This window comes from Mesocricetus auratus, unplaced genomic scaffold (genome assembly GCF_017639785.1).
Source record: "Mesocricetus auratus isolate SY011 unplaced genomic scaffold, BCM_Maur_2.0 Super-Scaffold_100025, whole genome shotgun sequence".
Classification (NCBI taxonomy): domain Eukaryota; kingdom Metazoa; phylum Chordata; class Mammalia; order Rodentia; family Cricetidae; genus Mesocricetus; species Mesocricetus auratus.
In genome coordinates this window covers 1,829,239-1,840,838 of record NW_024429206.1, presented here as the reverse complement: position 1 = coordinate 1,840,838, position 11,600 = coordinate 1,829,239, and the positions used below count along the sequence as shown (strand labels likewise).

The window sequence follows — 11,600 nt, the reverse complement described above, 5'->3', positions numbered from 1 at the left end:
GTTCTCTGAGACTTAGAAGCTGGATGTAGTGACTAACACATTTACTTGAAATTCAGGCAGCCGAGATCTTGAGTTCAAGGTCAGCCTGTCTCAAAAAAAAAAAAAAAACAAAAAACAAAACCCCAAAGACTTACCACAAGTGTACTGTACTTGTGGAGATTCAGCCACATATTAAGATATATACAGTTGGTCTCTTAGAAAACAACCCATGGCTGAGAATTCAGTAAACTGGAAACAGCAACATCGGTGAGTCTGAGATTCTTAGGTGGAGACATACTAATTCCATATAACTAAGCTGGGAAAACCAGCAGCGCAGGAATACTTGGTTAAGGATCATAGCTGTGCCAACAACAGGCAGGCCCATCAGGTCAAGGAAGGTCTGGATTTATTTTCAGAATGATGAGGCATTAAGTGTTGAGAAGTATACTTTGATCTGCCTGATGGAGATAGTGTAGTTATACAAAGGTGGACAAAGGGTAATGGAATGCATAGGGAAATGCGTATTTAGTGTTCAGAAAACTTCAAGAGGTAACTAAGTCAAGGCTGCCCTTCCATAGAGTTATATTACTATAGGATGTTCATAAAGAAGACATGACTACTTTACTGTAAAGGTTAATTCCTGACCCATATTATGTGTAAGGAAAGGCTACAAAACACCTCCTGCAGATACCTACCTGAAAGGGAGATAAAAGATGTTTATCCATGGTTCTACCCAGAGAGCTACCCCATCCTACGAGAGGCTGGAGCTCTGACTAAGGGGAAGAATAAGCACTTCCTTAATCTGGGCTGCGAAAACTGCCGCCTTCAAGTCTAACTCTAGCTCAACTACAGCAGACACAAAAGGCTTGTGAAGGTGCTATGTGACTCTTCTCTGAATCACTATTTATTGGCGTTCAGCTGTGCCCCTTGTAAAAGGATTATCCCAGCTGGGTTTCCTAACTGTTTGTATCCTCTCATGAAACACTCACCTGAGTATCTAACCATCTGTTGTATTTGGAGAGGCTAGAGTCTATAGACTGGGGAAGAGTAGGAGGGGTGCTCTCTCTATGCTGCTACAGGAAAGCCGGCATCCATGCAGGGTAGAGTCTTTCCAAGTGCGTCTGCATTCCTGTTAAGTACCCCCTCACCTGTGCTCTGTAAAGAACCCCAATAAACTCATTATTTCCCCAGCATGAATTTACATTGTTGTTCACATCTTCCCAGGAAGAAAGTTTATCAACAGATCACCATCCAGTGTGTTTGGGAGCCAGGTTCATGCCATTGTAAGGGCCATGGGGATAGAGATAGTGCAAGTTATACCAAGGTGGACAAAAGGTAGCGAATGGCACAGATTCTAAGAATTCCTCCATTTTTACGCTTGGGGACTCTCTAAGACTATCATGGTTATCCACTGTGGTGATATGATAGGTAGCAGCATTGCTGGAGGTGTGGCCTTGTTAGAGGAAGTATGTCACAGGTGGACTTTGAGGTTTCAAATGCCCAAGCCAGGCCCAGTGTCACTTTTCCCAGATATAGAACTTTCAGCTTCCTCTCCAGCACCATGTCTGCCTGTGTGTTGTCATGTTTCTCACCAAGACGATAATGAACTAAACCTATAAACTGTAAGCCAGCCCCAGTTAAATGTTTTCAGTTAAATGAGTTGCTGTGGTCATGGTGTCTCTTCACAGTAATGGAAATTCCAACTAAGACATCAATCATGGATGTCAGGAGTTGTTAAATAACCCATTTTATAGTTCCCTGATAATCTGCTTCCTAATACTGCATGAACTGTAAGGTTTCTTGAGTACCTTAGTGACTTAAATACTGAGCTTCCTAAATCCTTCTCCTTTTCCATCTTGATTAAAACTGTGTGGCTTATTGATAACATTTAGCTGAACTAGGTCTGTATTGATAAAAAATAAAGGGTGAATAAAAACTACAAGAAATTGCTTGAGATATGAAAATTAATCCAGCAGAGACTAACGCCCAACCTCCTCTGCTCCCTGCACATGCTTTTGCATGTGTGCTGCTTCCTCGTGGCCAGGGTGGATGCAGGCCAGTGAAGGTCAACATGCTACTTCTGCTGCTCTAACACAACAAGGAGTGAAGCTTCCTGTCCTACCTCAAACTTTGGTAGGACACAATTACTTTTTAAAATGGTGTGAAACAACATGAGATTAAGAAAGCTACTCCCAAATATACAAAATGCTAGTACTAAAAATGAAGCCCTCCACAATGAAATATGAAAACCTTTACCAAAAATAGTTTATTGCATAAAATGTAAGGAATTCCCAAGCACACTTATATTAAAAAAACAAAACAACAAAAACAAATTGACATGCCTTTCTAAAGTTACAGTCTGTTATCTGTGATGACAGTTTTCCCTGGAAAAGTCCCAATATGAAGATTGACACTCTTGTGAGGAAATTTTTTATAGAAATGAGAACTCAAAAACCACTGAAGTTTTGGACCCTCTAAATTAGACATCAATCCAAGGTTCCTGTTAGAACCTAAGACTACTATAGATTAGATTTGGCTAGAATTCCAAATCACTGAGCAGGTTAGGGTAAGACTCAGGATATCTCATATCATAGCATTATTCTTTATCATTAGGGTCCTTGGAAGGTTCCAAGACTTTTTCTCTTCAAATATGATGGTTCCTTTCACTCCCAGAATCTTCACCTGTTAATTTTTGTTTCAAGATAGATGAAAATATGTCATGGTGACCCTATAGGCCTATGACTTTTATAGTATCCACACACTGGGACAAGTTATGTTTAGAAATGGAGAAAGAATTTAATACAAGTTTTCTGATACATACACTGAGACTACCTTTTGAGAGGTCAGGTCCTGTTCCCTGCACCCCAAACCCAAGTAGACCCAGTCAAAATCACTGCCTGCTACAACAGTATGAAAACGTAAGATCATGGCACCAATCTGATGTGTTCTGTTAAAAAAATGGAAATAAGTATTATTATAAATATTATAAAGTGTGCAAGCCAAGGTGTCAGCTATAGGACATTATATTGCATATGTCATATATGCACAAATGTTATGCAATGGTAAGCCTGCTTTAAAAAAGCAGTCCTCCAGGTGCCTGCAGTATTTCATGAGTAAACCTAAAGTTCCAAGTTTTGACTACATAGGCAACAGTAATTTAAGCTGTATTTACCAAGAATAAGCTCTGGGAAGCCGGGCGTTGGTGGCGCACGCCTTTAATCCCTGCACTCGGGACACAGAGGCAGGCGGATCTCTGTGAATTCGAGGCCAGCCTGGTCTCCAGAGCGAGTTCCAAGACAGCCTCCAAAACAATACAGAGAAACCCTGTCTCGAAAAACCAAAAAAAAAGCTCTGGAAGATGGAGTCCCTTAGAAATAGGAGGAAAAAAGTAAAACCAACCAATCGATCTAACAAAACAATACCTAAATTCACAGCAAATTTGAAAATTGAACTTCAAGGTGACTTAAGAAACCCTAAGAGAATGCCAGCTCCAATATATAAGTTCTTTCTGAACCACAAATGTGAGAAAAAGACACATTGGTACACAAAGATAGAGAATGGAGCCAAGACATGCTAGACTTTTCATGAAACCAAGAGGAACCTAGCCAAGGACCTGCAAGGTAGACAACAAAGCCTAGAGAAAGTGCCATTTCTGAGGGTGTACATGCACATGGGACAACAAAACAATGGAAGAAATAGGTTAAGACATGAAAGCAATTTTTTACTTGAATGAGTCCAGAATTAGCTTACCTTTCCCAAGACAACACAATCAACACAACTCACTTGAAGACCTCTCTACAAAGGAGAGGGTAGCTCTGCTACAGAATAAGCCCAGCCCACATACCATTTCTTGGTTTTGAAATTTAAAATATAAAATAAATAAAATTGGAAATTACCATCCTTTCCTAATTTCTAACTTAAAGAGGGTTATATTTATATATAATGAAGTTTTCATTTTTTTTAAAAGATTGACCCTGTACAAATGCTATATACATTGTAAAAGTTCCAATACTTGCTGGGAATATTTTTCAAACACCAGACATCATTGTGATAAGTTCTACTTTACCCATATCAGTTAATCTCCTAATAGAACATTAAAAAAAAAAACCCAGCTGATTTTCCACAAAATAGACAAGAAACCCACTAAAAGACACCTGCCTGGGCTAATCACTAATGCCCAGAATTTGCTTTTTCAGGCCTTTCTCTCCCTTCTAACTTAGTATTTCAGATCTTTTTGTTGCTGTTGTTGTTCCAGCTTTGTCTTTTTAAGTCATAGTTTCATGTAACTGAGCTTCAAACTTGCTATGTAGCTGAAAACTGATCTTGAACTGATTCTCCTCCTGGTTCTACCTCCAAGTGCCGGGATTACAGTCATGAATTACACAACCCACTACTTTATTTTAAATTTTCTTCACAAGATTTCACAAAGATTAAAGACCTCAACACTTCTAATAAATATATGAAGTATAAGTGTACAATTTGGGAAGCAGATTGCAATAAATCACGTATTTAGCACTGACTTTAAACAAGGTTTCTATCTCTGAACCTCTTGTCTCTCAGACTACAGCTGCCCACCTTTTCTCATATATTATTCTGACTCCTAGTAATACCAGTGTTTAATAGATGTCCAGACACTGACAGATATTCACAGTGCCCCATTAATACCATCTTTGGGACACAATGGATGTAGCCTATAACCCAGACACAGACCAAGGCTGCCTTCTCTCCTGCTTTTTTCCCTCTTCCTGTGCTCTCCAAATGTCAAGTCAATATGAGAAGACCTTGGAGATCTTCTATCCACTGCTAACTCAAGGCCTGACTGGCTATGTCTGTTGGTAAGCCGAAGTGAATGGAATCACATAAGGCCACAGATCAGAGAGGTCAGTGTTAAGAAATCATGGAGATGCTGGCAGGAAAGACCCTCAGAAATAAAAAGACTAAAACAACTCTTTCTGTGCAAGAGTATTTGGTTTTAGGATGCATAGAAAATAAGTTATATTTCTTAAATTACATTTTTTTACTGATAATCCCTAAAGCTACATGTACACTGTTTCTCAGTATTAAATTTTCAAAAGGCAATCAGGAAGACAATTAGGTCTTTAAATAATATAGGCATATGCTTTTTAAAAAGACTTTCAATATTTATATATACATCCTATAGTAGGATAGTTTGAAAAACGAATGAAATAAAAAACAAAAGGTGCAAATAAAAATTTGTTTCTATAGGAAAGTAAAGGTCTTAATGAGTGTGACAGTAAAGATCTCTAGGTGCTGGTGCCTACTAAACCCACTCTAGATAGTGCCTGATATGAACAAGTTCCTGACAACACCCTAAAGTATGTCTATAGCCACACACAAGATCCTTTCTTCTGCAACTAACTGTTAAGACAGACATTCTGATTTCACCAGTGATCCAAACACTGGTGATGTTTTTAAGATTTGGTCATTTCACGGGAAAAGCTAGTTGTTTAAAATGACTATTTCTTTAATCCTTGCCTCATTCAATTATTTTAATCCTTGATAAAAGGTAGAGGGAAATTTAAATCTCATCTCTCAAAAAACATAGAACCACCAGAGCACATAATCAAATAAATAATATTGACAAAAGAATATTCTTTCAGCAGTCACAAATACTTGGTGATGAGAACAAGTAGTCATTGGCCCAGCCCTTCTGTGGGAACATTGTTTTGACTATGTGGTTTTGTGTCTCCTCTGGGGTGGGCATGCTCTGCTGGGGCAGCTTCTACTTGAGCCCACGAAGACAGGGACTCATGCACAGTGATGGTGTGCTCTTCCATCTGGCGCTGCAGACTGTCCATTTCGTGTCTGAGGAGATGAAAGAAGGCAGAAGAAACCCTAAATCATACAAGGACCAGATAGAACCACTAGCCATACCTTTCTAACAAGCTACAAAGGATGCAGTGGGCTCACCACCATATGTGGTTCTCTCAAAGATCAATAAATATATCATAGTCCAGCAAAATCAGCTGGAGTCAAGGCAAAAGTTCCTGGAATTTTTTTTCCACTCTGGGCAGAAGCCAGCAAGTAATCTAGCACAGGTTTCTGTTTTCTGAGAGGTGCTTCTATCAGAATCATGAAAAAAGTCTGATGCTTATCAAGTTGCTATCTGGAAACCATCACCTGAGTCCATTGTCACACGTAGTATCCCCTCATAAGGTCACCTGGCTGTCAGGGTCCTATGTGTTATATATATATAAAATCCATGATGCTGGCCTCTACTGTCCTAAGCTAGGAGGCCCAGTCTATAGGGGACAGGTATAACACCTGACCTTTTAAGGGCCCACCAAGATAAGTTTACTTAACTATTTTCACCTTACAACATGGACCCTGGAAGTTCTGCCAGTAAAAAGCCTTTACTTCATAAGAGCTTCAGAGACACAGGTACTCAACAAACACCAGGAAAGACTCCCCCCCACACACACCCAAGAAAAAACATGTCATGTTTAAAGACTGAACAAAATGGGGCATAGGAAACAGATCATACTTGAGCTGCTGCAAACAGCTGTTGAGATTCTTGAGGGGTTCCTTGCTCACAGCAGGTGGGGGCCTCAGCAGCTCCTCAAGCAATGAGGCTGGGACAGGGCAGTCTGGTATCTTGATGGGTGTTGCAGGGCTGGAGGAGTTGGATTCACCTTTTGGTTCTTTCTTCTGTTTGTAAAAGCACATCATTAGCCCCTCTACAGACCTCCTCACTCTCTACTATGACAAGTAACCCCTGCTTCCATGTCCCCCTGTTGAAAAGAGGACTGACTGTCAGATCTATAGACAGTCTAACAGTAAGTGGGTTAAGAAATACTATCTGGTCCAGTAATCCTAATTTACATAGTTAAGCACAAACCACTTGTGCCCAACCCTCAGGAGAAAAAACTAAACACTGCATTAGAGCTCTCTTGTGGGAGTCTCCCAAGAGACAAGCCCATACTTTAAGCTTCCCTAAGATAGGCAATATTTACATAGACTGTGCAAAAAAAGAAAAAAAAATCTGCCAGCTATTTGAACTCTCCAGCAGAGTTGATAATAGCATGAGGTATGTGCTCATTAGTTTAAAATAGTATTACAACAAGATGATGTGTATTCAAGAAGAGAAAAAATTTTGTTAGAAAATAAAATAAAATAAAATGTCTTGGCCCACTTTCCAAGAAAATTTCTCTATGACCTTTGTGCACAGCAGTGTTCAGTGTTGGTTAAATGTATTAGTTGGTCGGTGAATGACTAGAAACCTGCCAATCTCCTGCCCAAACAAATTTAAATGAAATAGACAGTTAACCTGTAAGGGATGTAACCTAAATCCTACCTTGGCTGCACCACGGCGGAGATCCAGCTTGAGTTGTTGGTTCTGCTGCAGAAGAGTTTTCATGTTGTTCTTCAGTTCAGACACTTTTGCTTGAAGCATAAACTTATCCTTCTGGGTCTCAGACAGATCTTCCTGTACCATTTCCAACTCAGATTTGATAGTCTAAGGAAAGTGATCAATAATTTTTTTTTAATCTGAAAGATCGTAAATACTTGGCATAGTGAGAGGCACATGCTCATAACCCCAGTACTGGTGAGGCTCAGAAGGCTCAAGGCCAGTTTTAGCTACATAGCGAGTTTAAGGTCAGCCTGGGCTGCATAAGAGCCTGTCTCAAAAAACAAGCATCTTAGCCTGGCAGTAGTAGCATACCTTTAATTCCAACACTCAGCAGGCAGAGGCTGGCAGATCTCTGAGTTCGAGGCCAGCCTGGTCTACAGAGTGAGTTCCAGGATACCCAAAGCTACACAGAGAAATCCTGTCTCAAAAAACAACAAACAAAAATAACAAAAATCTTAAAACACACTTTAAGATGTTAATTTGTACGTCAGTTTTAAGGACTTATTTTTTGTTATGATGAGTTATATTTTCATCTCAGAAATTTCTTCTATAGTTACCTAGGCACTGACAAGTTCATTAGAATCAAACTCATGACTTTAAAAAATATTGTATTTTTTATTATGTGTATGTATGTCTGTGTGAGGGTTATGTGCACATAATGCAGGTGAAGGCCAAAGAGATGGATTCTCTGGAGCTAGAGTTACATATGGTTGTGAACTGTCCTATGTGGTGTTAGAAACTGAACTTGAGTCCTCTGGAAGAATAACAAGAGCTTTGAACTGCTGAGCCATCTCTCCAGGTCCAACTCTTTTTTTTTTTTTTTTTTTTTTTTTGAAACAGGGTTTCACTGTATTGCTTTGGAGGCTGTCCTGGAACTCTCTCTGTAGACCAGGCTGACCTTGAACTCACAGAGATCCGCCTTACTCTGCCTCCCGAGTGCAGGGATTAAAGGCATGCACCACCAACGCCCTGCTCCAGGTCCAATTCTTAACATTATTTTCAAATTGACTGGTTGATTTATAGGTGAGTGCTTAGGTATGTTTATGTGAACATGCAAGAGCCTTCAGAGGCCAAAAGAGGGTGTTGACTTTCCTGGAGCTGCAATTATAGGAAGTTGTGAGCTGCTATGTGAGTGCTGGAAACCAAACCCATGGTGTCTGCAAGAGCATCACCCCAGCACTCTTGACACTTAACACAGAGCCTTTTCCAAACAGCAGTATGTGCACAGCCACAGCTAGCCCCAAGAATCTTTAAATTCCAGCAGGGTGTGGGTGGCGCACGCCTTTAATCCCTGCACTCGGGACACAGAGGCAGGCGGATCTCTGTGAGTTCAAGGCCAGCCTGGTCTACAGAGTGAGTTCCAGGACAGCCTCCAAAACAATACAGAGAAACCCTGTCTCGAAAAACCAAAAAAAAAAAAAAAAAAACTTTAAATTCCAAAGTCAGCTATTAGACCAAGTGAAGCCATTCCTAAGAAATAGTATAAACCAACCTAATGACTTAAGCCTTTTTTTTTTCCAGGGTGGAAGGTTCAAGACAGGATATCTTTTCTCTGTGTAGCCCTGGGTGTCTGGAACTCAGATTATGCTATCCTGGAACTCAGAAATTCACTTTTTCTGGGAATAAAGGTGTGTGCCACCACACTCTGCTGAGGCATGTTCTTTTTATTTCTTTCTTTCTTTTTTTTTTTTTTTTTTCGAGACAGGGTTTCTCTGTGGCTTTGGAGTCTGTCCTGGAACTCACTTTGTAGACCAGGCTGGCCTCGAACTCACAGAGATCCACCTGCCTCTGCCTCCCAAGTGCTGGGATTAAAGGCATGCGCCACCAACGCCCGGCTGTTCTTTTTCTTTTCTTTCTTTTTTAAACAAGTAAGAAATATTTGCAAGTTGTTTCTGGTCCTTTCTCCACTGAGTAGAAAACACTAGTCGTTTGAGCCTTCAGGGACACATTGATCATAAACTAACCACACACTGCATATGGACACACTACTCACTAGACCTAACACAGCATGTTCCTGTATACTTCATGAATCTTAACAGAGGGATAGTGTTTGGATTTGTCTCAGTTTCTCCTCCATCCAGCTGTGTAAACTGAACCAGATAAGCATGCTGAATCTCATTCTAAAATGGAGACAGTATCTTCATATCTCGGCGGTGAGGTGGAGCCAAGAGGGGGGAGCCTCGAGGGTGATCCAGGTCAGTGCTCTTGTAACACTTGGCCTGGCAGGTATTCAGCAGCCAGGGACTGCACCCTTTCCACCCAGACCCAGGGCTGGGAACATGGATAGCACCAACCTGCAATGTCTGCTGTGTACTCTCTAGCTCTTTCTTGCCATGTTGCTCTGTCAAGTCAAGCTGTTGCTTCAGAGATTGAATTTCTCGTTCTTTCTGATCCAATTCCCATTTGAGATTTTCCATCTAAAAGAAGGCAGCACATGACTGACTAACACAATTTTAAAATGGTACCTTATACTGTAAAACAGTTCTAAGGAATTTCTACTCCTCTTTTAGTATTACATTTAGAAAAAAATATAATTTCTGTCTCAACAGACAGGGCAGCAAGAACCTAGCTGTTACCTCTTGGCTCCCTGTGGGCTGCTGGCTCATCTGCTCATCCAACTGCTTCTGTAGGAACTGGAGGCGGGTTCTAGCTTCTGCCAGCTCAGTCTGGAATTGTACTATTTCTTGAGAATGCTTTCCCTCTTGAATTCTGGCATTTAAACAAACAAGCAAGCAAACAAACAGGTTAAAAATAAAAATGACAAAACTCTCAGTTTGTCCCCAATGCTATCCATGGTAAAGACTCCTTACCACTAGATGTAGACACCGTTAAGTACTTCCAATGCTCTACCTCCACTAACCCTGCAGAGAAAGCCCTTTGTACCTTGGGAGACACAGTCTATTCACAAAACTCTGATTAGGGTGCTGTTAGATATTTCCATAACACTATAAACAGACCTCTGGGGCTGCTGTAGAAGTTTGCTCTGCCCCTTTCCACATGTCTAAGTTGATGTTGGCATTACTGTGGAACTACTATGAATCTCTGAATATTTAGGATATCCTTGAATTGAGTGCTCAAATGGACATTCTTTTTATTCCAGGAAGAAGTCAAGGGAGAGCTGGGTTAAGGTTAAGCTCAGGCTTCCTGAGACGAGTCAGATAACAGATAACTGTTCTTTTGACATGTTCCTAAAGTACTTGGCACCCTAGGGAAAGACAGATGACACTTGCTGTGAGATTCAAAGTGAATTAAAGATGAAAGAAAACCCCAAAAGCTCTGAAGTGCTATATGAACAGTGGTCATGAGGTCACCATGGTCACCCTTGGGTGTCCCTGCGCAAGCATCAGGTACTCACTGAAGCTCATCGGCCTGAGCCTGCAGTGTCTGTACCAGGTGTTCCTTTGCCTGCAGCTCCTTCTTCACCTCACTCAGCTCCAGTGTAGCTGCCTTAAAGTGGCGGCGGTTGTGTCCAGCTTCTACCTTGGCAGCAGCCATCTAGAAGAAAGCAAGGGAGCTGTACCATAATGAACGCCAGAAGTCTGATGGAATACCAAGTGGCAACACTGACTTTTTCTCTCAAGATCAACTTACAGATAAAAGTGAAGGTACCTGGCTTTACTAAAGTTCAGCACATAGTGGACCAGTGACATATAACTGGTCTGCTGAGTGAAAAGATTTACTCAAGTTTTCTTAGTGTTAGTAGGTTTTGTACTCCTCAACTATATGTGTATTATCAGTTTATTCCTAATTTTTAAATTTCCACCTAATTGTAAAAAAGATTTAATTCTATTTACAATGTAATTGGCCTCCTCTGAACATTTGTTGATTTTCAGCATCAACAATAGATTCTCTCAAGATTTTCAAGCAAACTCTTGAATGCATAAGAAAAAGTTTCCATTTCCCTTTTAAATAATTGAGAAATGTCAGTTAGACAAACAACTACAGCTGGTATCTGGCTGAGTGGTAGAGTTAGTGCCTAGCACTTTAGGGGCCCAGAGTTCACTGCAAAAAAGAAAAAAGAAGGTATCAATAGTATCATTAGTTATTCAATGTACTCTATATACTTTTATTTAAATGGGCCTTAAAATTTTGTCACAGATTTTTTTGTTCAAGTTGTTTCCATTTAAAAATGACTGCTTAAGCTGGGTGGTGGTGGTGGTGGTGGTGGTGGTGGTGGTGGTGGTGCACACCTTTAATCCCAGCACTCTGGAGACAGAGGCAGGCAGATCTCTGAGTTCGAGACCAGTCT

General features: G+C 40.6%; 1 protein-coding gene across 4 annotated transcripts in view; it reads right to left on the bottom strand.

Annotated features, from left to right (window-relative positions):
- Positions 1-2,230: 2,230 nt before the first annotated feature.
- Positions 2,231-11,600, bottom strand: part of Golga3 (golgin A3) — a 49,414-nt gene continuing 40,044 nt past the window's right edge. For all 4 annotated transcript variants that reach the window (XM_040731434.1, XM_040731436.1, XM_040731437.1 and 1 more), the window contains 6 exons: positions 10,707-10,846; positions 9,928-10,060; positions 9,646-9,768; positions 7,295-7,456; positions 6,485-6,648; positions 2,231-5,805 (listed from right to left, as the gene is read on the bottom strand). In XM_040731434.1, the coding sequence (XP_040587368.1) occupies positions 5,634-5,805; positions 6,485-6,648; positions 7,295-7,456; positions 9,646-9,768; positions 9,928-10,060; positions 10,707-10,846 (894 nt within the window). In that variant the 3' untranslated portion in view covers positions 2,231-5,633. The remainder of the gene's footprint in view (positions 5,806-6,484; positions 6,649-7,294; positions 7,457-9,645; positions 9,769-9,927; positions 10,061-10,706; positions 10,847-11,600) is intronic.